Source organism: Carassius gibelio, chromosome A7, assembly GCF_023724105.1.
Source record: "Carassius gibelio isolate Cgi1373 ecotype wild population from Czech Republic chromosome A7, carGib1.2-hapl.c, whole genome shotgun sequence".
Lineage (NCBI taxonomy): Eukaryota > Metazoa > Chordata > Actinopteri > Cypriniformes > Cyprinidae > Carassius > Carassius gibelio.
The window spans coordinates 39102478-39127853 of record NC_068377.1 but is presented as its reverse complement, the minus strand read 5'-3'; the positions used below and the strand labels follow the sequence as shown (position 1 = coordinate 39127853).

Genomic DNA, 25376 nt, shown 5'->3' with positions numbered 1-25376 from the left:
ATTGGACTTAATTTAAATAAGTTCTGTTAACTCAAAAATTTGTTGTAGTGAGGTGAACTTAAAATGATTGTGTTTTCTAGTTCCCAGCATGCTTTGCATCAGAAAACAAGGAAAATAAATTTAGAAATTAAGTGTTATTTTGTGTGTTTTTACACAAGATTAACATAGAGGGACATACGTTAATACATAAATGTTGTATTATATTAGATTTTACAAAGGTTTATGTTATGTTGGATTTGTAGTGTTACCGTTGTGGTGAAGAGTAGAGCCTGTGGTTAGACTGAGGATGGACAGCAAAAGCCTAATTTTGAGTGTATTTCCCACATTATAGGAGTTGAAAAATAGATAAAATTATGAGTGAATTACTCCCTAATTATAAGTTCAGAAATATAACTATTTAAGATAACTCTGAGATAATTTAAGGCAACTGGAATTAAATTTTTCAAGTTTATGTAAACTTAAAACATTTAAAAACATCACTTAAATGTTTTTGTGTAATCTGTTACAAAATATTTTTTTAGTTCTGTGAACTTATCAGGGTTTACAGTGCATATATTGGATTCTTATTTCTGTGCCCCTGAGAGTATGATTTAGAATGTTCAGTGGCATCACAGAACTGCCAGATTCAAACAGGTTTCTTGCGTTGGCTGGCACTGAGCGAGAGACGGACACGCTCAGCGCTTGTCATATATCACAATTAATATGCAGTGTTTTCAACCACATAATGTTTATTTTAGGTTTCATACATTTAAATATACATAATCACTGTAAAACAATACATTGGTAGTTTGTAAAATACACACTGATGTCTATTGGAAGCAGCAAAAACTATCGAATAAAATGTAATTTGCCGACGTGTTTTATTCATATATCAGACACACATAGCGGAACAATAAAGTTTACTCTATTCTTCGTCCAGTTCAACAGCCACTTACTTTCATGTATTTCGGGAGAAACTGGGGAATTCAAGTGCTGTACGTTAAATCTGGCTGACAGGACTCTGAACTGCAGCGCTCATCTTGTTATAGATCAAGATAATTTATAAAGGTTTTTAAACGAAGAATCGAAATATCAGATAGTTGGCATTCTAAGCAGGTTTGTGTATATATTTTAATAAAAAATGAAAAACTAAATAAAACGAATACCGATACATCTGTTAGTAGCTGCGGTGTGTCACGTGACAATCATGATGCGTTTTTTATTAAAAGCATGATTTAACAAAATATTCAGTTGGTTAGTAAATTTATTAACTTGCATTGACCTAGATTTATAAAAGCTGAAAAAAAAGTTGTTTAATTGTTAGTTTGAGATACCTAGTGCCTTAACTCAGTGGTTTTCAGCTTCGGCCTTCGAGGTCCACTCAACTGTCAGTATCTTTCTAGTGATCCCGAAGAGCTTGATTAGCTTGTTCAGATGTGTTTGATTAGCCTTTTAGCTAGCTCTACAGGAAAGTGGAGCTTGATGGCCAGAGTTGAGAACCCCTGCCTTTAATCATTAGCAAATTAGGCCCCGTCCACACGGAGACGGAGCTTACCCCAATCCAATCTTTTTTTTTCCTCGTCTCAAGAAATATCTGTGTCCACACGAAACCACAAAACGTTGTAGTATACATTCCAGACCAGCATGTGGCGCTGTAATTCTGCTACAGAGATGCACTTAAAACGGAGAAGAACAAATGGACTTTGCTCATAAACCTTGCGTGTGGTACACAAACGGACATGGAACAATACATTTATTAATCTTTCTATAAATTTATCCACTCTGGGACCCGGTTTAAAAAAATATCGGTTTCACTCTTTCAAAAGGCCAGATCCGTGTGGACGAAATGATAAATCTGATTAAAAAAAATAAATAAAAAAAAATTGTGTATACACTGAAACATGTCTCCGTATTGACGGGGCCTTGAACTGTATTTAAAGTGTTAAATAAGGCTTGCTCAGTAGGGTTTAATGGTTATACTGATTTTTTTTTTTTTTTCATTATTTATTCCACAGTCAGATGTCATAGAGCGTCGTTTTCAACATATCAACAGTATGAGAGGAAACACCCCCCAAATCTCGGAGAGATACTCAGAAGAACTACGAAAATTAATCCAAGAAATGCTCAGCTGTGACCCTACACAGAGACCTTCGGCTGATGAGATTCTAGCAAAACCATTCCTGAACAATGCAGTAAAAAAATTGAGCCAGAGGATTCCATCAGGCCTTGAAGAAAGGCTCAATCAATCCTTCAAGATCTTTGATGAGGCCTACAATAAGCACTATCCAAACTTTGAGGCCTTAGTTGAAGAGTGGAGAGTAACAACAGATTCACTAGAGGAGGTTCATCGTAATTGCACTATAGGTACTCTGTCAGGTTCAGTGATTGGAGCAGCTGGAGGAATCACTGCAGTGGTTGGTGCAATTTTGACTCCTTTCACTTTTGGAGCATCTCTGATTGTTACTGTTATTGGTGTTGGAGTTGGTGTAGCAGGTGGTGTAACAGGTGCTGCTTCCAGCATTACCAATGCAGTCAAACAAAAATCACTCCGTGAAAATATTCAGAGAATTCAGCAGAACTTTACAGATGTGACACCACTTCTCGAGTCACTGAATGCAGTGAGAAAGGTACTGAAAACAGTCCAAAAATTTAAGGATTTTGTCAGTGACTCCTCTGACAATGTGCAAATGTCATGCAATGTAGGCAGAAGTAGACTAGTGTGTGGCACAGAACTCGTGCATCTAGGTCTGCTGGCAAATATTGGCATAATTTTTGCTCAAACTGCCAGAGTAGGACGCGCAGCAGCTACAGCGGTAGCCACAGTCACAGGAGTGTTGAGTGGAATATTAGTCATTGTTGACACGGTCTTCATAGTGATGGATTCTATAGACATTCACCAGATGAGACAGGGACAAGTAAATGATCAAAACAGGGTCACGTCAAGTTTACTCAAGTCCATCGCTAAGATGAGGAAAACACATACAGATCTATGTAATGTCTCAAAGGAAATTAAAGAAACAAAAACGGAACTAATAAAGTATATAGAAGTGGCCAGGGCTTACAGAGATTTAGAGAGTTCAAACACATAAATATGATACCAGTCAAAGACACACTACATCCATCTGAACTGTCTGTGAGCTTGAGTGAAGAAAAAGGGTTTTGCTGAGAATGAATTATGTCTATGTTGTACACAGTCAAACAACAGAAGACGTGTGACATATGCAATCATTCTATTTTGTAAATATCAGTTAACATATACTGTATTAATGACTTGAGATATACAAAGATACAGCACTCTGGTGGACAGCATGTGAATACATAAATTTGTTCTTAGCCTTGTTTTAATGTTAACTGAATTTTGAATAAAACACGCCCAAACCATCTCCATTTCACACACATTTCATCACTTTCAGTAGCCATTCAGCAGACATTTGGTTCCCTAGCAACCAAAGGCACACTATCTGTTAACACTAGGGGCCCTATCTTAATGATGTAAACACAAAGTGTAAAGCGCACACCGCAGGTGCACTCAGGTCGTGTCCAAATCCACTTTTGAAGGTGTCTGAATACATTTTGGTTTGACTGTGTATTTTATTTTACAGTGAAGTCTAGGCAGTGCTATTTTAAATTAGTTTTTGGACACCTACAAACTTAAAAAAAAATGTAAACATCATGTAAATAGCACAAATAAATAAATAGAATGAACATACAGTAAATATTAAACAATTTCAGAGAGGGCCCACTGTACAACCTGCACCAGGACCCCTCTAACCCCAGCTACGGCCCTGCTGACCCATGAAGGGAAATTTACTCTGAATTGAATCCACCCCCATCTAGTCTACAGTTGAAATTGTGGATCTTATATACATATGGCATATTAGCTGTTACAGAGATGTGTAAGATAGATGTGTAAGTGTCTGTAGTTTACAGTTGCTCACTGAAGGCCCTGACTGAAACCCCACGGCACGCTACTGTGGATCACATAAACCTCATCTATATGATGTTTGGTATCTATGAGTTCGTATTTTCATGATCTAAATGATCCCCATAATCTAATTTCATTTGCAAGACACCATACTAGGAACAGAGTTGTAAAACATCCCTCCAAAAGATACCATTTCTCATTGGCTCATTCAAATCCTGAGGGTGTGACATCATCCCCCTTATAGATCACCGATCACCAGATCATGTGGTTCTTCTAGATTCACGATTTCCAAGAGAAGATGCTGAGCTAAGAGCCTTTAAAACCACACTAAACTTGTGACAGGCTTCAGCCTTGACTATTCATTCATCAAGATCCTCTGATTCAAACTGGTCTCATCAGTTCACTTCAGCAGAGATCAACCGGAGCCCCGAAGTGCATCAGGACTCTTTATCAATCAGGAGAGACTGGCAAGTATCAAACTTAGTCTTATTAACTGATACATTAAGTATCATGTGCACCTTTTACAAAGGTGTGTTAGAACTAAGAAACTGATGTTTACTTCAGGCTGTAGATCTGCTGAATATCAAATTGAAATTTGCTACATGCTCTGAGTATTATTATACAGTAAGAAAGTTATTTTCCTGAACAAGGAAAGTAACGTTCTTAGAATTGACAGACAGTTGAAACGGAGAGGTCAAGTAAATACTTACAGCAGATCTTAATATTCATAATGAGTCATAACTAGTTATGATTGATTATTTATATTTCCCCTTTCAGCTGATTTGCAACATGAGACACATGCATGTTGAGATCAAACGCAAAGAAAACAACCCTTATGAAAAATAAGTTTAATCAAGTGTGTGATTAGTATGCTTAAAAACTCTCACTGATAAAATGGAATAAAATCAATAAATACAAATAAACAATTGACACAGACTGGTGGTCTGCTTTCTATATTTCCATAACAGGATACAGATGTAAACTCCACACCAAACACTAAGAAACGTAACTGATGATCCTTTATGGATCCAGTAAGAGTTACTGTAGTGAAACATTAGGCACTGATGCAGTGCACTGAATAGATTAAACGTTAAATGCATGGTATGTTCCAAATATAGGCGGAGCCAAAGCTTTAAAAGGCAGCCAATTTAGGAGAGAAAATGGACATTGGCATAGCCAAACTTACACCTGTTTGTATATTGTAAATTATTTATTTCCATAAGTGTTTGGGGTTTTTTATTTTTTTTTTGGTATGGTTTTTGACTGCTATGTTGGACACTCTGGAGAACTATATATTTGCACCCTGGGGATTAAAACCACTCTGAACTGCCTAATTTGTTCCCTGCTGTCTTATTTACACCTGGCTGCCGGTACATCCTAACAGTTTTCCAATGGGTTTTTATAACAGGGTTTTACAAATAATGAATAAAATAAGGTCTGTGATAAACATAACTTGAAAACACTTTTTCTCTACAATGAAAATTATCCACACTCATGCTGAAAATGCACAGCTAATCAAGCAGTTAGAAATAAAGAAATGCTCCTATCTTGGTAATAAATACATAAGCATAATTTTTGCATATGCGACTGTATTTCATATGCATTTACAGAAACGTTCTATACAAACACTAATCTTTTTTTTTAAAAAACTGTTTTGACCTGAATATTAGTCAGTTATACAACAGAGCACTCTTTTCTTATGATGGATTCCTTGTAAAACATAAGTTCTCGATTGTTATTACTTTAACTCCTTCAGGTTACTAAATCTTGAAATGTAAATCTTAAAAAAAAGAAATGTATCATTGAAGATATTCATCTCTTATGGGTGACTGTAGTCTTTTGCTTTACTGACTATTCTGACAAAGGGTAGCAGTATTTTTACTGAATTAATTTACTTATATTGTGAACCAAATTTAATCTATTCTGAATCTAATCTATTAAGAAACACAATGGTTTATGGTTTTGTTTACTGATATATATGTAAAATATACATTTGTAGCGAAGTTCCACTGGTCAAATTCTAAATATCACATTATTGTGTTCGCTTCAACCCGTGGACATGAAAAACAACCCACGGCTACAGATTTTAATGTAACCCAGATCCGAAGAAGACCGTAGATTTGGCAAACTTTACTGTATAACGACATTGTTTGAGCAAAATGCACTTTTAGGGTAACTCAGTTAAATGTACAAATTGTATGTTCTTGTTTTTGTAAAGTCAGTATTTAGATGAGTAAATATTCTTATATTATTCTTTATTGTTGTGCGCAGTATTTTCTACCGATATGATGTAGTGATTCGTCAAACAGGAAACAGGAAAAGGAGGGAGGAGCAAAATAAGTTCGTGTTTTAACTTCAGTCGGGTAGATTTACGCCATGTTTTTTTGTTTTAGGAAAACTGTTTAAAACTAATTTGTATGGATTAGTTATCTTCGTGTAATCCACAGTTTCACCGTTTCAGCACATAAAGTTCAGGTTCATCGCATTGTTGACGAGGGGACGAAACGCATAAGAATTTCGATCAAGACTGCAACAAGGTCGGGTTTATTCATTGACTGGGTCTGTTAACTTTAAGGTTTCCATTATTAAGTTGTAACTGGAATTGTAAGGGTAATTTATTAGTGATGCATGGAAATAATGTTTGCGATCAAAAACGAAACCGAAACTAAACACACTGGGGCGAAACAAAGATTACTGATATAAGTTAGTCTTTATTTGAAATAACTAAACAACTTGTGCATCTTGTAATATTTGTCCAAAATGTCACACTTGTTATTTTAGATGGTATTACAACCATAACCTCTGGATTAAACCAGTGGCGTAGTTATGGTGCTCAAGTCCTCCTGTGCTTATGACGGCATGTGCGTTCAAGTCACTTTGGTCGGAGCAAGATGGCGGAGTACTTTCTCTTATTTAATAACACAAAGATACAGCAATGTTCTTCAACTCTTGTTCTAGAAAATTAAGAACAAAGAAATGTGCATTAGGTATACTTCGGTTTTTAATGTTTTCAATTAATTTACGAAGCCACTGCCAACTTTATTGTTACAAGTTGCATTGTTTTATTATAATACCACCATATTACGCGTCGTCGATTAACTTACTGCGCTGTTAACAGAAAAGCCTGACAATATCACAGCTAAATACCTTTAGTATTGTACAGTATTTTCCGCCGTGTTAATCACTGACACGCCCCCAACTCGTACAACTCGTACGGCTTTAAAAAAATCCCGAGCTCCCCACCAGGGGCGTCGCACCCGTGGGGGATGTGGGGGTTTTAACACCCACACTTTTCCCAGTGAAGGGTTCGACACCCGCACATTTTCTGCAGTTTTCCCGCAGTTTTGCACAAACGCCTTACTACAGTCGTTCCTCCGTTTCTCTGGCCGCTCTGTGTCTGCGCTCGCCGCGGCTGCCTCCTCCCCCCTCCCTCTCAGACTTGACACCGGCTTTGAGTGTGATCGGCTCATGATTGGCTGTTCTGCCTTAAGTCCCGCCTTTCTTGGGGTGTTATCGGTTAGCTTGTACTTAGGAGGCGGGAACTTATGGTTATTTACGTCTCCCTTTTCCATGTACTTTGAATGAGTGTTTATGATTTAGATGTATTTAAATAAGCTTGATATGTGTTTGGGAAGATGTTCTGTTAATCGTTTTGTTGACATGTCGAGTGTTTTCGGTATTATATTTCGTTTTTTAGACTAATGCTAATTGCTATTATTGGGATATTGTTTGCATACCTGTTGAAGAACTATGAAATTAAAGTGTATATTATTTTAATGTTTAAAAACAGTAAATTGTTACATTATTCATACCACCAGAGAAAAGGCTTTGTGTGGGCGTTTTTTTCTCTCCTTTTATGATTTTTTTTTTTTCTTTTTCTTTTTTTTTAATGTCGGATTATTTTTTTCCCAGCCAAACGCTGCAAGCCGGAAATCCCGCACAGTGCCAGGGAACTTTAAGCCCTGCATTTTGTACCCCTCTGTCAATGTGTTCATCATTTTTATTGTTTATAAACAAACCACATCCATCCCCCACACTTTTGAAAAGCTTGCTACGCCCCTGCTCCCCACGATATTGTGTATACTCGTAATTACGATTTATACGAGAGTACTTGAAAGCATCATTAATTTCTGGGTTGATGGCTGATCATATTCTCCATGCAGACAGTGTCTTCAGTAAACGACTAGAAATAACCAGACATCAGTGGCGGACTGGGACAGTAAATCAGGGAATCTGACTCCACCCCAGGCCACCTCTGTTTCTGCAGTCACCACCCAATTCATGTGTCCACCAGACTGAACTACTCTTTGGCTCTTTCAGTTGTTTGGATTGGTTGATACTTAAAAAAATAAACAAAATCCTTAGACTGTGAACGGACAAAATAATCAAATGAAGTATCAAGGCATTCACTGTCTCTATCATCTTTCCCTTAATCCCCCTCTCTCTCACTCTGTACATTTGGTTTCTCTGCAATATGAAATAAGCACTTTCAATAATCTATATAATTATGCAAACATCAATTGTATGTTGATCACAATCCTAGTACTGGTAACCTTATAAATCATAAAAGCACATATTTTTAAGAGTATAACCAGCATGTTTAGTTTTGCTAATAGCTTAAACTTTAGCTGAAGGGTCCTGCTCTGACTCAAAAGCTGAACTGTCCACCCTCTCTTGTTCAACAGCAGGAGCACTTGCAGCACTAGTGTTGCTTCCTTCGTCACCTTCAAAAGAAATAAGCATTGTACACTAGGCTACATATTGTAGGCTAGAAATGGAAAAACAATTTCTGGTAACAATTTGGCACTTAAAAAATACTGTATCCCCATATATATATATATATATATATATATATATATATATATATATATATATATATATATATATATATATTTCTTTTTTTTTAGAAAAGATTTTATCTATTGTAAGTAACTTATACTAAAAAATATACTATACTTTCAAAAATATATATATTTTATCACATTATTAAGAATATTCTAACTACAAGCAACAGCACAAATGAATACAATACATTAAAGATACAAATAAAAAAATAAAATAACAAGTAATAAAATTACTTTCAATGTTTTTTTATAGGCGTTATTTTTTAGGTACAAAAATTTAGTTAAGTAATTAAGTGTAAAACATTATTGCATTTTGGACTATAAATTATTATAGATTATTTTTTATTAAAGTTACAAAAGCTTTTTAATCAAGAGCAGTGAGTGATTTCTTTGTTGTTGATGTTCGATTAATATAAAGACTGCATGCATTATATAAAAGAATTAACTGATCCAGTGTTTGTATTCGTATTGAACAAGTGGTCCCAGCTCGTGCCAGCATGTGAACCGTCCCATCCCTAGTAAATATAAATGTGATTCTGACCGACCTGCTTCCTTAAAGGAGAACATGGCTATTGTGCAGCAACTTGCTGCGTCTGTGGCCAGGGCTTTTCTCCTTTTTATACGTTGCGTCTCTGCTCCTCCTTTGCATTAACACAATTTAATCACAAAAACTAAGTCACAAAAACTAAGGTAAAGCCTGCCTCTGGATAAAAAAAATTAGGCAGTGCTTTGCTGATGTTGGGTCATGTCCTGATTCATAGATTCATAAGTCCTTCAATTAATTTGCAGTTGCACGTCAGCCTGATTGACTGCACAGTGACAGCCGGCAGACCAGAATGACCATCAGGCCACTGGGAAATGTCCCGCTGCTCCCGATGGTTTAACTAAAGACAATTTTATACAGTACTTTAAGAAAATAAATTGTTAACTTGGTATAATTAATCAACTTTCACTTTAACACAATACATTTTATATGTTTGATTTTGAAAATGAAAGATGGCAGCTTCTCAAGCTTTTCAGAATTATACAAATTCTACTGTTTTTCTTTATAGTACTGAACGACAACTTCTCAGCCTCTGAACTATTACAGGTAAACACATTTTGCCCATTAATATCAAGGGCTAAGTGTCTGAAATTTAGTTTGTAGTAAAGCGTATTACTCTTAAACAGAACATGCAATGGGAATCCATTTAATTAAACTCTATTAAACAGATGTTTTACCCATCCTGATTTGTCACTCTTTCTCTGCAGGGTTTGAATGATCTGAAAGCACGTCTCTGATTGGTCACCATGTCAAGAGACAGTATGCAAATGCATCTCCATCAGAGTGACTCTGACTCCAGTGATGACAGCATGAAAGATCGTCCTTTAATGTCATGTGAGTCAGTAAATAGCTTTTTGAATTTTGAGCCACATTTTGCAGAGATAGCTGTGAATTACAATAGCCATTTTAAAAATGTTTATTTTATTTTTTTGCTTTTTAATTTTTTGTTTATTTGAATTTTATGGTAGTACAGAAAAACCTTAACAATCGTACTATCTCCATATTTTGGACAGTAGTGTATTTTATAGCATAATGTACAAGAGGACAGCGGTTTTCTGTAAATAGTCAACCTATTTATATAATTTATTTTAAAAAACAAACAAAAAAACAAAGTAAAATAAGTTCTAACGTTAGAGCTATAGTTTGGTTAAAGTTTAGTTAAACATTTGATGCATTCGAAAGCATAAATACAACAAAAATGACAAGTATATGTCTCTAATGATTTCTATTAGCTCTGCAACATACAATAAGTATCAAAATGTGTGTAAATGCCTTGACTACGTATTACATGTTAATAAGACAGGATTAAAACATAACTAAGAGTGTTCACTCACACAAACTGTGTTCACTTGTGTTATTTAACTGCAGCCAGAATGAAACCACCGAGACGCCGACCCAGTATGGACGAACAGACTGAAGAACTGTGAGAGAATTGTGTTTTTATGTTATTCACATGATTCAGAGAACAAGAATAATTGAGAGAGTTTTTCATTAATGGGGTTAATTTATTTATTATAAGGCAATATAAACAAAATCATATTAATACAATTTATAAATTTTTGTAGCATAAAGTGTCAAAATAAACTAGATAAGATTTAAAATATAAACATTTCTATTACAAAACACTGATGTTTCTGTTTTATTCACTCCAGATCTGACATTATTCGTCTCAGAGAAGAATTGAACGAACTCCATAAGAAAATTACTCCTGAATGCAATGAGCATATAAAGAAAATGACTGATGTTGTCAATGAGTTTGAAAAAGATTACAGACATGCTTTTTATGATAATATACGAAGAGTCGGTGCTCGAATCGGTGCTGGAATCGGTGCAATCACAGGCATGGTTTTAGGATTAGCTTTAGCTCCATTTACTTTTGGGGCTTCTGTCATTGCCGCTGGAGTAGGTGCTGCTGCTGGTGCTGCTGCAGGTGGTGGAATTGTTTTTATTATTGGAGAATTCAAGAAAGAACAGCAGGAAAAAAAATCAAGACAAACCATAGAAAAAGAACTTGAGGAACTTCAGTATAAAATCAGCCCTATTATTAACATGCTAGAGAAGATTTATGATTGTACTCAGAAAATACTGAGAAACCCCAAGCTATCAGAGCACAAAGTCAATGAACTACGTGAACGTTTCTCCTCCTGCTTTGAAAAAACACAGCTCTTCCAGAGAGATAGGAGTAGAGCAGTGGGTGCACAGAAAGATTTGACTGGAGATCTGTCAGGAATATTTGCTGAGATCAGTTCTGTGCTTAAAATTCTGGAAGAGATCATCGAAGACAAAGAGGAGCAAAATGACAATGACAACCTCGAAGAAACACCCGCAGATAAACAAACGCAAAAGCAAAAAATAGATGAAGAACAGTTCAAGAAAAAAGCAGAGACATTCATTGATGAAATGAAGAAAGGAATTAATGAGTTACAGAATGTGATGAATGAAGTTGATCAAATTAAACAAAGACTATCAACTAATTGAATAGAATCTGATGAAATAAAACTATTTGAACAGCTGAGACACAACTTGTTATTCCATCAGCTGACAGAAAACAACTCATAACATCTGAATGTACTGAACGATAGAAACATCCAATTAACATCCAGTGATTAATGTTATAAAAACTTTATTATATCAGCTCTATCAGGTATAACAGAATTATAAATTTAATAGATATACTGGATGTGCAGAAACTTACAGTGGTAACCTTGATTTTGCTCTTTATTATTGTTTATGTATATACTTTGCTTTATTTTTATTATTTTTAAAACTTTCATTACGCTAAGATGTATTAAAATGTACACACAAAAATAAAGTAATTCTCTTTAAATCTGAATGGTCTTTCTGGTTTAATTTATTGTATTGAGTGTAGATGTCTCACACTTTTGAAATATTATCATCCATGTAGTACTTTTCATTTCCACAGTCCACTGGATGAGGTCAAGAGCAGGTGAGATGAACTCTGACCTCTGATATTTCTGATTCTAGTCTCTTCAGTAAAGACTCTCCCTTCACTTACAGAAACTTCATCATTAGTGCTAAGATTTGGTTTCAGTTATTTAGTGTCATATCATACTAGAAATCATACTCAAAGAAAGGTTTCTTTTATTTTATTTTTTTAACTTTTTTGATTTAATAAGAGTGCACATGTAATCAATTGACACCCATAAAGAAAGGCATAAACCAGAAACATTAATTTGAAAATGCCATGTTTATTGTTAAATGCCTCATTCTGTGTGAATATTAATCTTGAACACTAACAGTTCATTATACTTTATGAACATTTACGATTCTTGTCCTAAAGCAGCAGCTTCATAATGTCAGAGGAGAAACTCTATTTACTGATACACTTGTTTCCTTATCATAAAAAATAATCCTACGGTTTACATTTAAAAGGAGTCAACACACAGTGTAAAGTGTTAAGGAAACTGAATAATTGCTATTTAGAGTGCTTGTCATCTTAAAGACGGAGGGATCTAGAAAATAATTTTAGGGTGACATGAGGAGAGTGAGAAGTGACAACACCAAAGCAAACAAAAGCATTCAGTCATCTACTGGACAAGTTACTTCCTAAATGTAATACACTGTATATTACTTATTACTGTCTTCTGAAAGCATCAGCTTTTGAGCAGCGGCCCCTCCAAACGTCTCTGCTCGGCCTGCTCCAAATCACACATACACCGCTGCTTTATGATGCTTTTACTATATTAATCTCTCTGAATTGTAATGCGTTACACTACATTTGAGCTACTTTTGAGATACTTTCACTTTCAAGCACAAACTGCAATTATATTGAATAAGATTTTAAAAAGAGAGAGATTCATAATTTAATTCATCATGCATGAAAGTGGCAAAAAGTGAGAGAAGACATTTAAAGTGATTTATATTTAATAAATTCATTTACAAATATAATTTATATATTTGATAAATTCTGTTCATTAAACTGTATATGTATCGAAAAAAAAAAAAAAATAATAAAATAAAGTGCATCATCATTTCCAAACAAAATACGAAGCAGCAAGATTGTTTTAAAAACTGAAATGTTTCTTGTGAGTCAAATAAATTGTTATGATTTCTAAAAGATCATGTGACACTGAAAACTGGAGAAATGATGAAGAAAATTCTGCTTTGCATCACAGGAATAACATTACATTTTATAAAGTATTACAATGTAAATAATAATAATAATAATAATAATTGTATTTTTAATCCTTTAACAATATTTCTTTTTTTTTTTACTTTATTTTGATAGCCTAGATGAGCAGAAGAGAGTTATTTCAAAATCATTAATAATTATAATTTTTCGAAATGTTTGACAGGTACTTTAATAATAATAATAATTATATATACTTTACTATAATATATTATAGTACTTTATTATGATACATTATTATAGTGTTGTCATGATTATTAAGGGTTGTTTTTTTTTACAGGACAGTATGTATTTTTACAATATAAGATATACCTTTTAATGTGCTAAAATATATATTTTTATAATTTCTATATATTTTTCTCCATTCTGTCACCGATGGAGTTTCGGTTCCTTGCCGCTGTCGCCTCTGGCTTGCTTAGTTAGGGTCACTTCATCTACAGCGATATCATTGACTTGATTGCAAATAAATGCACAGACACTATTTAACTGAACAGAGATGACATCACTGAATTCAATGATGAACTGCCTTTAACTATCATTTTGCATTATTGACACACTGTTTCCCTAATGAATGTTGTTCAGTGCTTTGACGCAATGTATTTTGTTTAAAGTGCTATATAAATAAAGGTGACTTGACCTTACTGTTGGGATCACGCTTGTGGATGACCAATCTGAGCACCATCAATCTGCAGTGATGTGTACCAGGTAATAGAAGAAGAAATCTGGGTGATCTGGGCTTGAACATGTTGTGTGGTTGTGTACTGTGTTAAACTATCTGGGACTTATAAATTAATTCAAGTTTAGAACAACTTGAGGTTTAGTAAATTTATATTTTTTTCTTAATTTAACATATTATTTTCATAAAATCTTCATATCTTGAATTTGTATATATATATATATATAGAGAGAGAGAGAGAGAGAGAGCTCCGGGGGGTGAATAAAGGCCCCATGTAGCAAATCGATGCTTTTTAGTAAGATTTAAAACGTGATAAAAGCTTTTTTTCTCACTTCTGCTGATTATCACATGTGCACCACTCCGGGCGGATGACACAGGACGTATGTGAAGCGCACATGTGACATATGATAGTTTCACAAGTTTGTTTACAGGAGCAAAGGAAGCAAAGTTTCCTTACTTTAGCAAATGAAAAACAGGCTCCTCTTGGAAGAAAAAAAGAGAGAAAAAAAAAAAACCTTGACATAATATGATTTACGTTGACTGGAGTAGGAAATCATAGTCAAGTCAATTTAAACAAATTCATCACCTGGGGCCTGTTTCACAAAGGAGGTTAAGTGAAAACTCTGAGTATGTTAATCCTGAAATGAGGGAAACTCTAGGTTTTCTGTTTAGGAATGGGAGGTTTGTCAAACCTGAGAAAGCAGGGTAAGTCAAGCCCATTTCTGAAAGAGAGGTAACTTATACTCAGAGTCAGTTACCGTAGTAACTTACTCTATGAACCTAACCTGGTCAGGAGCAGCTTTTCTTCGGTAAACCCAGAGTTTCTTTCAGTCTCCTCCCCCTTTTTAAACACTTCATTGATGCACGCTGGAAAAATCCTCTTCTTACTAAGTATCTTTTTTTTTTCAATATATATATATATATATATATATATATATATATATATATAATGATATATATAATGAGTAATGTTTTGGGCACGGAAAACTAGCTTGTAACACGATTGATTGGGTTAGAGTCCGGCTTTTGCAAAAATGAACAAAATGTTCTAAAAGTGGAAGTAAAATGCCTACACGCTTTTTAGTATGCAGACGGCTTTTTGGCGGGAGCTGTTTCCATGGTGAATCTTAATATCGGCACTCCATTGATAATGTCTTTTTATAGTTGTGGAGCACGCGCTTAACTCAGAGTCAGTCAATTTAGAGTTGATTAAACCAACTCATTTCAGCTGTTCTGAAACCGAAAACTCAGAGTTTCCCATCTCAGGGTAAGTCAACTCAGAGTTAAAGTTTAAACTCAGAGTTGGTTGAACCTCCTTAGTGAAACGGGCCCTGGACCTTTTCCACTCTAATGGGAAGATGTTTCAACAAGAAATATATTGTCAAGAAAACAACAACAAAAAATGTTAGGCAGCGGGCTAACAAACTATTTTTAATTGACTCAAATTATTCTTTACAGTGCAGCAGCAGGATATAGAGGATCTCTTTTAGCTGGGAATTTTTTTCTCTGTTGCTGTTTTGCAGTATTGGTAAATTCAACCACTTAATTTTGAGTCAGAATGTGTTGTTGTAACATGCCATACATTACTACTTTACAGAAAAAAAATAAATAAAAAATAAATAAATAAATAAATAAACATTTATAACGTGTTACTCCCAACACTATTCATGAAAATGAACATGCACAATATTTATATTGTTGGCGCTGAACAGCAGAATTGCAGCCATTACCCTGGAAACCTATTTAAATGATTTGAACAGCCATTCAGATCTGTGTATTCGCTATAGAGTTCATCACAGGCACTATGCCAACCACTTAAACATTTACTCTCTGTGACATATAACTTCATATATAATAATTAATTTAAATAAATGGTTATTTTTTAAATGTTTACATTTTAATCTGGAGCACAACATGCCCTAGATATTATGTGAAAGTATGTGCTATCAGGCTATCCACCGCTCCTAACCTATAGTAAAGTAACAACACATTTTAATGTAAAAAAATAAGGTCTTTTAAAATCTTTTTTTTTTTCTTTAGTGAGGACTTTAAAAGTTTAAACATATTTTATTCACTTTATATTCCAATACATTTTTGTGTGTGCATTTTATTACAGTTTTTCTTTTCTTTTTGAAGTGATAAATGTAAAGTACAAAATATACACAAAATAACAACATCCACTATAGATCAATAATGCAGAGCATAAACAAAACAATCTGGGGGGAAAAAGTATATATATATATATATATATATATATATATATATATATATATATATATATATATATATATATATATATATATATATATACTTTTGACTGTGCTAACAATAATTGTTGTAGGACAATGAAACACTGAAATTATTCAAAGCGGCAATGTAATGTTGGTCACTATTTGTGTTGTTCTCTGTCAGGTGGAAGTTTGTCTGAGGTTTTGTCTCAGCAGCTAATACTTTTATGTTTTGAAAGGTTCAACTCAAAATATTTGATATTCTGTCTAATGACCGGTTGATATCTTTAACTCTATTTTTTATGATACATATTCCTTTCTGCATGTCATTCATTAATTTCTCTGCTTTCTCCTTAAACTCTCTTTTAATCATTTGTTCCTGTCTGGGTTTTGCAGGTTTGGCACGTTGCCTCTCGTTGTCTTTGATAATCTCTTTGAGGATATCAGGCACAGAATTAATCTTGACGATCATTTCTGAAATGTTTTCAGACAAATGCACAATTTTAGACATCTGGTCACCAGCTTTACTCCTGTCCTGTTCCTGAAATAGTTGCCCTTTTTCAAAGCAGTAGGACAAGTGTTCACTTAATGCCTGGACATTGTGGTCTGAGAGTAAAGCGTCTCTCAATATTTCCTCAGTGCGTTGACCATTTTTTTCCAAGATGTCAATAAAATGGTTCATTTTATCCTGAAATCCCTTAGATTCCTCTTCAATAGATTGTTTTAAGTTTTTCTTCTGATGTGTTTTCCTGTTTCGTCCAAAAGCAGCACATAATAGAGAAACTACAGCCGCTGCCCCTGCTGCAGCAACAATTTCAAAAACCTCTTCTTCAATAAAAAATAAAGCTAATGCAGACAATATGATCGCGATTCCTCCAGCTATTTGTCCTCCTCTGCATGCATAAATACCAAGACCATGATCATTTGCAAACTCATTGGTAAGATCACGAATTTTCTCCAAATGCTTGCTGCATTCTGGGAAAATGTCCTTTTGAGTTCTATTCAATTCCTCTTCGCGATTAATAATATCAGCTCTAAAGAAAGAGAGAGAGAGAAAAAAAGAAGCATAAGGGACAGTATATTCTGTATGTTTTGCAATACAAATATGTTGGTACATATATGTCAAACGGTATATTAATTGATATGTATAGATAATATTGTTTCAATAGTTTGATACTTTATGATATATACAGTTTACATAACTTGTGTATATATATATATACTGAAACCTCTCAAACATGAACATAAAAACGTATTAAAACAATGTAAATTGTTTCTCACGACATGAAAACTGGTTCCTCCATGCTTCTGCGCCGACGGTGTCCTCTCGGTGAAGCCATTGTTGCTGAGATTAAACGACACAAGAGTTATGTATCATCTGTTATATCAAGACCAGCTAGGACAACATTGCAAATTTAAGTGACTAGCAAAGATCATCATGCAAACAGTCTAGCCTGGCTAAGTTACAAATGTTATAGTCAGAAAGAGGTGTACTGTATATAATGTAAGATTCTGAATAATAAAAACACTCATCATAAATCACATTGTGTTTGTTCGCTTAGGCCTAAAGAACTGTATGCGGAGTAGAGCGGTGTAATTTTGAATGGGAGGAGCATCGGAGCGTCATGGTTTTCACTTACTCCAAGAGCGCTTCACTTTTTTTTATCTTCAGAACACAGTTTAAGATATTTTAGATTTAGTCCGAGAGCTCTCAGTGCCTCCATTGAAGCTGTGTGTACGGTCTACTGTCCATGTTCAGAAAGGTAAGAAAAACATCATCAAAGTAGTCCATGTGACATCAGAGGGTCCGTTAGAATATTTTGAAGCATCAAAAATACATTTTGGTCCAAAAATAGCAAAAACTACGACTTTATTCAGCATTGTCTTCTCTTCCGTGTCTGTTGTGAGAGAGAGTTCAAATCAAAGCAGTTTGTGATATCCGGTTCGTGAACGAATCATTCGATGTAACCTGATCTTTTTGAACCAGTTCACCAAATCGAACTGAATCGTTTGAAACGGATCGCGTCTCTAATACGCATTAATCCACAAATTACTTAAGCTGTTAACTTTTTTAATGTGACTGACACTCCCTCTGAGTTAAAACAAACCAAATATCAAACTGTCCGAAAGAACTACTGGTGATCTGAAAACCGATGCAACCGGTTCTTGACTCGTGAATGAGTCAGTCTACTGTTCGTTATCTGACTCGGCTCGGTGTTCATCTTCAGTTCTCTCTTCACAGCAGTTCAGTCAGTCTACTGTTTGAGTGAATGAATTACTCCGGGATATTGGTTTGTTTTAACTCAGAGGGAGTGTCAGCCACATTAAAAAAGGTAACAGCTTAAGTCATTTGTGGATTAATGCTTAATGACTAAGGGTGCGCCGATCACGGCTGCCGATCATTACTGTGCATCTCGTCAGTAAAGCTGGTTATCTAATCAGCGGTTAATTCCATCATGCGCCTGATTTCACATAGAGCAGCTGTTACTACAAAGAGCCGTTGTTAACTGAGAAACTGCGTTAATCCACGTTCATTTTCAGCATTTATTTGCACATCTTCTCAGTTAACAATGGCAGAATTTACCGCTGATTAGAGAACCGGCTTTACTGAAGACAATGCTGAATAAAGTCTGAGTCTTTGTTATTTTTGGACCAAAATGAATTTTCAATGCTTCAAAATTTTCTAACTGACCCTCTGATGTCACATGGACTACTTTGAAGATGTTTTTCTTATCTTTCTGGACATGGACAGTATACCGTACACACAGCTTCAATGGAGGGACTGAGAGCTCACGGACTAAATCTAAAATATCTTCACCCTTGTGGATTGTTCAAATTCACTACCCTTTCGGGATGTTCGTTAAACTGTGTCCTGAAGATGAACGGAGGTCTTACGGGTTTGGAACGGCATGAGGGTGAGTTATTAATGACATAATTTAGATTTTTGGGTGAGCTAACCCTTTAAACTTTATATGTTCAGTAGTTGAATTTGAATTGCTACTTTTGCATAAACATCCTTTTGTATATAATTTATATAAAATAATCAAGAATACTTACAAATAATGTGAATTTATCTGATTTCTGCAGAATTAATGTGGATTGCATATTTTTACATTTTTAGTCTTCTTTCATAATTTTCAGGAGCACAAGCCTCCTTCTTATCCTATGGAGGGACTAACACCTTTGTAGCAGACTTTGTTGAACAAAACTCTACTGGAACACGGAATGGGTTGGTGTGACGGGGCGAGAAGAAACCACCCGGAGCACAGAAACGGTAATCCTCATGGACAGGTCGCAGTCTTCGCATACATGTCAAGGATGGAATATAAATCAGGAAAAGAAACATTCTGATAAACGCTACAATCAAAACGAAACTGATTATACAAGATAGTGTTCTGTAACAAGCAGCAAACAGAGCGGACCTCTCCCTTTTACATCTGCGCCTGCGCGCTCACGCGAGGAGAACAAAGTGTGTACGCGCAACGCTACAACGCAGGAAAAATACTCCAAAAGGACCATCAGCATTAATCTCATAAACAGCATTTAACATTAGGTGGCCGTTGCATTGAGTTGGACACAGTCAGACTGTCAAGTTCAAAGGCAAACAAAACAATAAAGGCTAAAACGCCAAAAATAAGTAAATAAATAAAAATGCATGCCTATGTTATATATTATTTATTCATTTGGTATCAACATGTATACTTTTTAAATGTTTTTCGCTCGATATGACATGCATGGAAATGTAATGTATGTACTTGTATCGAGATGTGTATGTGTATTTGAGGATGCTTCACCACTGCTGTTCTCCAGATGACGCTCAAAACCAGGTGACGGGAGCTGCTCATTTCCCTGCTGTGGGTTTCTTTCGTGTATTTCTATTTGTTTTTGCTTTGTTTTTAGACAATAGGTTTTGCACAAATTATTTTTGTAATATGTATAAGAGCCTTGACATTATTTAATAACTATAACTCTGACTTTATTCGTCTAAAAGAAGGAAGTCATATACACCTAGGATGGCTTATGGGTTCATGGGGTTAATCTAAGGGTCCTGATGTTTCATCAAGAAATGTGTCTTCATGATAGAAAACTAGAATCACAGTCAGAGAACTGCAGATGCTAGTTTGGTATTGTGGTCACCAAATATGTCAGGATTTATATATCCACAAAATGTTATAAGGTTGCCACATTTTTCTATCGTCTCATCTTTACTAAGGATGCCAATATTTCTGAAGCCCACTGTGGGTAGCTGTCTTCTTCAGATAATCTCTGATTTTAACAGGTTTTGCCTTCAACATTACCAATGCAATATAGAGCAGTCTTTGAAGGCAAGTCAAAACGTTCAGATGAACTATAAAAATGTATTAAAATCAAGCTAATTCAGAGTAAATGTGATCCTGCAATGAGCAGAAAAGTATTTCTAAAGGCAAACTGTACATGTAACAATATGTTATTTATATTCTGTAGGGTCTGTAAAAAAAAAAAAAAAAGCCAAATTGTTAAATTAAAGGATTTTTCAGTATTGTATTTTTTTTTTTTTTTTTATAATTCTTTTTTTTTACATGTAGCTATTTCAAATAGTGCATTGCATTTGGATTAAGGTTGAAAGGAAATATCATTAGTGTATTCACATAAACTTAACAGATTTACCAGCGCATTCATTCATGACCTTTCTTTTTATTCATTTATTTATTTTAGTAGTTTTATTCCAGTGTATTTTTATATAAATATAGTTTATTTCTAGCTAATCTTTATTCTATATTTTCTTAATGTTAGTTTTAGGTTTGTTATGTTTTCAAATGTTATTTGTTTACCCCGCTTTAAGTTACTGTTTCACTAGAGACTTTTATTTTGATGGCAATAATGCTGATAAGTGCAATTTGCTAATAAAAAAAATAACTTTATTTTGAAGTGCGGTTCAAGCAGAAGCGGAAGACGATCGCAGATGGTTGAGTTCACGGATCACTGACTTTCAGATGTTAATAAGAGAATTATAGCAGCGAGAGGTAGTTTTAGTTAAACACGTTTATATTATTATTATTATTATTATTATTTTCATCGTTATGTGCAGTTGGAAGTGAGGGACAGTTGAAACACATGAAGCAACTTGTGTGTGCATCCCGAATCACATGACTTGTGTCCAGCGCGTGCACTGACGATATCTCTCTGATGATGTGTTGTAGAGTCACTGCAAGGGAAATAAAGAGGAAAGAACGCAAACGTCATCGGAAGAGCGACATCCTAAAATGCTGTAAGAGAATGTCTTTATGCATTACTCACTTGAATCAGAATTATTGAGTGTTTAAAGAAAAAAAAAAGTGTTTACTGCATTATTAATCAGTTGTTTTATGAGCTAAACTTGTGTTCACACATATTGCACAAACAATAGTATTAAAATAGTTTAATCTGGATATCAGCAGTGATGGTAATAGAAATGCATGTCATACACTTGAATCGTTTCCCTCTCTAGATCTGTTTTCAATCAGCTGGAAAAAGAATTGGTTGCACTCTATCTGAGAGATTTCCCTCTCACCCAGAGACGCATGCAGAGAGTGTGTCTTATCATCAGGACATTTGAAGAAGATTTCAGACGTGCCACTGGAGCCATTACACACGCATCACATGCAGAAGTAGCTGGAGGATTGATGATGGGTTTGGGGTTAGTTTTAGCTCCAGTTCATCAGGGCATTTCTGCTCTCATCGCAGGAGCAGGAGCAGCTGTGGTGTCAGCCGCTGTAATCGGTGAGAAAACCTGCAACAAGAAGATCATGAGCCTGCAGGCAAACTTAATACAAGACACTGAAGCTGAACTGAGGGCATTTCAGCATAAAATCACCCCTATGATGGACAAGATGAATGAGATCAGTCAGCACGTTTCTGAAATATTGAGAGACCTCAGTTACCCAGGCCGTGATGTTGGGTATTTAAGTCAGTATTTTTCATCTGCCAGTGAAGTAGTGCGTTTCATTCAGATCTATGACATTAGTGTGTTGGCTGCACAGATAAAGTCTCAGACATCATGTTTGTTAGGAGCTCAGTTCATCAGAGTTCTGCCAGAGAGAATGGTACTCCAGCAGATGTGGATAGAAATGGTTCAGTTAGACAATGTGATGGATGAAGTGACTAAAACAATAGAAAGAATAGCAAATCAGCCCAACTAAATATAACAAAACTTGACTTGCTCTGACTATTCCTGGGATATAGACGGTATAGAATTTAATGTCTAATTTTTGGTATGCATTTACATGTAAACTACAAACACTGCTCTTGCTCTGCGTTGTCGAATAAAAAAAATGTTTTATGTTTTTTTTTTTATTGCATGCTTTTTTTTTTTTTTTTTTTCTTGCCGCTGTCGTCTTTGGCTTGATTCTCTGTAAAGCTGCTTTGACAATCTGCATCACTATAATAAACGTGACTTGACATTATGCAAAACACAGAAGAGCTTCGATCAGGACTGCAGCAAGGTTTTGCTTCTGTAATGTGAAGATGTTTTGTTCACTCTTCAGTTTGCGTTAGTAATTAGTGCAGGTCATTTATTCGAGGCGATGCAGTGAGATAAAAACACTCAAAACGAAACCGAAACTACACAAGGGGCGAAAACAACGACAACTTTAGAATGAGTTTTTGTTTGGAATAATACAAAAAATAATTGTAATAAACAGCCATTTTTTGTTAGAAGTAAACAACTTTTAACAGCTAATTTACACTGCACATACCCTAAACAAATTAAGTGTTTGCAGGAACCGAATGGGTTTAATGTGAAAACAAACCTAGGAGAGTATCACAAACGAGGAAGATATAGGCCCTTATAAAAAATAATAATAATAATAATAAAATAACAATCCTGTAACTTGACTTATTATTTGTACCCTGCCATTGATCTTAAATGTTTGTATTCTTTATTACATTTAAGTATTTTACATATTAATGCATTATACTTTATATATTACGTTTAGTATTTTGTGAAAACACTGAAAACATACACAAGTCACATTACCATTTCTTTGGAACAGTTTCGAAATGCCAGTAAAAAAATCTGTCTCTGGGAAAATTTTGTATTTGCGTATGATTGTAACTTTGTTTGTTGGTATTGCTTGGTTTCTGTGCAGACAAGTGTGTGACTTGATCATTCACAGTGTAAATGTATATACCTGAAATATATACAAATTAATTGTTAAACCATTGATTAACAAGACAAGTCTGCTACTCACTCAATGTTAATATGCTTTCAGAACTCACATATCAGAAAATAATTCAAGGCAGTTGCTGATTGTTGATTTTAATAAATACAAATAAAACATAAAAGCATGACGTGAAAAAATGTGGGTTATTTTATAGTTTATAAATGTGGGTTATTTTATATTTGCTGTTATTAAATAAATGTAATATATAAAATAAATTAAAGATTACAGACTTTACTCTTACTATTATCTAATGAGTTTACATTATAAATAAAAATAAACTATGTATTTCAACTTTGTGTTTGACAGAAGATTCTGAGATCTAAGTTGACCACCTCATTCTCTAGAAATGCATGCATGTCCTGCATACATGTACAAACAAACATACAAGATCATCCTCAATGAACGAAGAACCAAGGCCTCCGCAGCTTCTTCATCCTCCATGCAATGTATACGAGGAAGCTGAACTGAGCCAGAGACATCCCCAGAGCTGTCCATACATCTTAAGATCGGCATGACACACACCTGTAAGAAATACTATTACAAAGGAGGATAAAGAAAAATATCATGAACAGTAATGGCTGCAATCCCTCTAAAAACACTACTTTTCATGGAGACTGAACCACTTGCTTTTCTGGTGCAAGCTCAAGGGTTAACATATTTGTTTCATCTGCCTAAGAAACAAATTTGAATTTTTAGTTTGAGCCTGTGTTACCTTAAGTACTAGCTTTTTAAAGTAACTGGCACTTTTTCTGAGGAGCTGATTAAAAAGGTAACACATACAAGTTACCTGTATGTGATGAAAAGGCTCTTCCTGTCAGAGAAAAAAAAAATGCAGCACAGATTTAGTTTGTCATATTAACCTTCTGATTCCCACATATAGGATTTTACTTGAGAGATTTCTTCCTTTCAATCTAAATAGCGGCTGTAGATTAAATAAGTCAGTTTTGGGCAGTTCATTTGTTATTTGGGACATGCTTCAACAACATATTTGTAATGTGCATCTTTGTCGTTATTTTTATATTTTATTATCCTATAATTAAAATGTGTGGTGTAATTTAATTCAATGGTGTTATACAGAGTTGTATTCTTTGGTATTTTCTACAGTTCTTTGTAGGAACTGTCACTGAACTTAGGAAACCGTTTTCACTCGGACCGAAGACCTCTGAGCCGCTGATATGCACATTTATTATGATTATGGTTATGATTTATCATTGTTTATGCAAAAAGGTGAGCTGATGAAGACAGGTTTATTCACATTATATGCTCTAGACATGTTTCACATCATTACTGGGTGCTTTAATAATAACTTTTGGCATAAGTTACAGCATTGCACAATCAAGTAAACAAACTAGTGAATTTAAGCAGTTCCTAGAAACAGTTTATACGTTCAGAATAACACAGAGATAAAGAAAACACTCCGCTTCCTCCACACACACAAACACACACACACACACACACAAGCAGACAAGAAAATAAAAACAGCTGCCTGTAATTTATATCTTTTGCATTCTTTCTTTTGTAGGTAGTGATAGTCTTTATTTTTTTATTCAAATCAGCATGTTTTTAGCATCTTCTTTACATTATAGTACAGCCAGGCTACTTATTCAAAGCTGATTTGACATTAAGTGCAGCCTGCACTGGATTCATACTGTATTTGATTTCAACTGGTTTTGTTTTAATATACTTATAGGCAGGAGTTTTAAACAAGTATATAAACATGTTTTCCGAAAGTCAGCATTTGGGCGTAACTTGTTCAACACTGGTTTCCTTTTTTTTTTTTTTTTGTTGCGTGACTAGCCGCATCATTTCCACATATAATGATATAATGATCTGTAGGTTGTTTCTGCTC

The 25376-nt window shown here is 34.8% G+C and overlaps 4 protein-coding genes and 1 long non-coding RNA gene across 12 annotated transcripts in view; 4 read left to right on the top strand and 1 right to left on the bottom strand.

Annotated features, from left to right (window-relative positions):
* The window catches only part of LOC128017788 (serine/threonine-protein kinase par-1-like), a 31846-nt gene extending 28485 nt beyond the window's left edge, over window positions 1–3361 (top strand). For all 4 annotated transcript variants that reach the window (XM_052603320.1, XM_052603323.1, XM_052603321.1 and 1 more), the window contains one exon: window positions 1995–3361. In XM_052603320.1, coding sequence (XP_052459280.1) covers window positions 1995–3068 — 1074 coding nt within the window. In that variant the 3' untranslated portion in view covers window positions 3069–3361. The remainder of the gene's footprint in view (window positions 1–1994) is intronic.
* A 2858-nt stretch (window positions 3362–6219) lies between these two features.
* LOC128017810 (uncharacterized) overlaps window positions 6220–25376 on the top strand; it is a 176432-nt gene continuing 157275 nt past the window's right edge. For both annotated transcript variants that reach the window (XM_052603377.1, XM_052603383.1), the window contains exon 1: window positions 6220–6379. The gene's annotated coding sequence lies outside the window, so the exon portion shown is untranslated. The remainder of the gene's footprint in view (window positions 6380–25376) is intronic.
* LOC128017806 (uncharacterized) lies at window positions 6294–12064 on the top strand. Of its 3 annotated transcripts, XM_052603368.1 has the most exons (5): window positions 6298–6441; window positions 9801–9838; window positions 10000–10126; window positions 10661–10715; window positions 10945–12064. In XM_052603368.1, the coding sequence occupies exons 3-5, from the start codon at window positions 10039–10041 to the stop codon at window positions 11768–11770; spliced, it is 969 nt and encodes a 322-aa protein (XP_052459328.1). In that variant the 5' UTR covers window positions 6298–6441; window positions 9801–9838; window positions 10000–10038; the 3' UTR covers window positions 11771–12064. The 3 variants fall into 3 exon arrangements, with proteins under 3 accessions (XP_052459327.1, XP_052459328.1, XP_052459329.1); XM_052603367.1 differs by lacking the exon at window positions 9801–9838 and having other exon boundaries at window positions 6294–6441; window positions 10945–12063; XM_052603369.1 differs by lacking the exon at window positions 9801–9838 and having other exon boundaries at window positions 6324–6463.
* Window positions 16409–19769, bottom strand: LOC128017843 (uncharacterized). Its single transcript, XR_008184543.1, has 3 exons — window positions 19404–19769; window positions 17628–17691; window positions 16409–17380 (listed from the first exon to the last, which is right to left on the bottom strand). It is a non-coding gene; the product is annotated as an uncharacterized LOC128017843 (long non-coding RNA).
* On the top strand, window positions 21203–22648 carry LOC128017812 (uncharacterized). Of its 2 annotated transcripts, XM_052603387.1 has the most exons (3): window positions 21203–21349; window positions 21527–21594; window positions 21814–22648. In XM_052603387.1, exons 2-3 carry the CDS (start codon window positions 21590–21592, stop codon window positions 22502–22504), a joined length of 696 nt encoding a protein of 231 aa, XP_052459347.1. In that variant the 5' UTR covers window positions 21203–21349; window positions 21527–21589; the 3' UTR covers window positions 22505–22648. The 2 variants fall into 2 exon arrangements, with proteins under 2 accessions (XP_052459347.1, XP_052459346.1); XM_052603386.1 differs by having other exon boundaries at window positions 21242–21594.

What these genes read in the sequence shown, in the direction of transcription:
- LOC128017806 (XM_052603368.1), top strand. Translation starts at nt 10,039, where the DNA reads ATGTCAAGAGACAGTATGCAAATGCATCTCCATCAGAGTGACTCTGAC. An exon ending in AGATCGTCCTTTAATGTCAT is followed by an intron (nt 10,127 to 10,660) that starts GTGAGTCAGTAA and finishes ATTTAACTGCAG; the next exon opens with CCAGAATGAAACCACCGAGA. An exon ending in GACGAACAGACTGAAGAACT is followed by an intron (nt 10,716 to 10,944) that starts GTGAGAGAATTG and finishes TATTCACTCCAG; the next exon opens with ATCTGACATTATTCGTCTCA.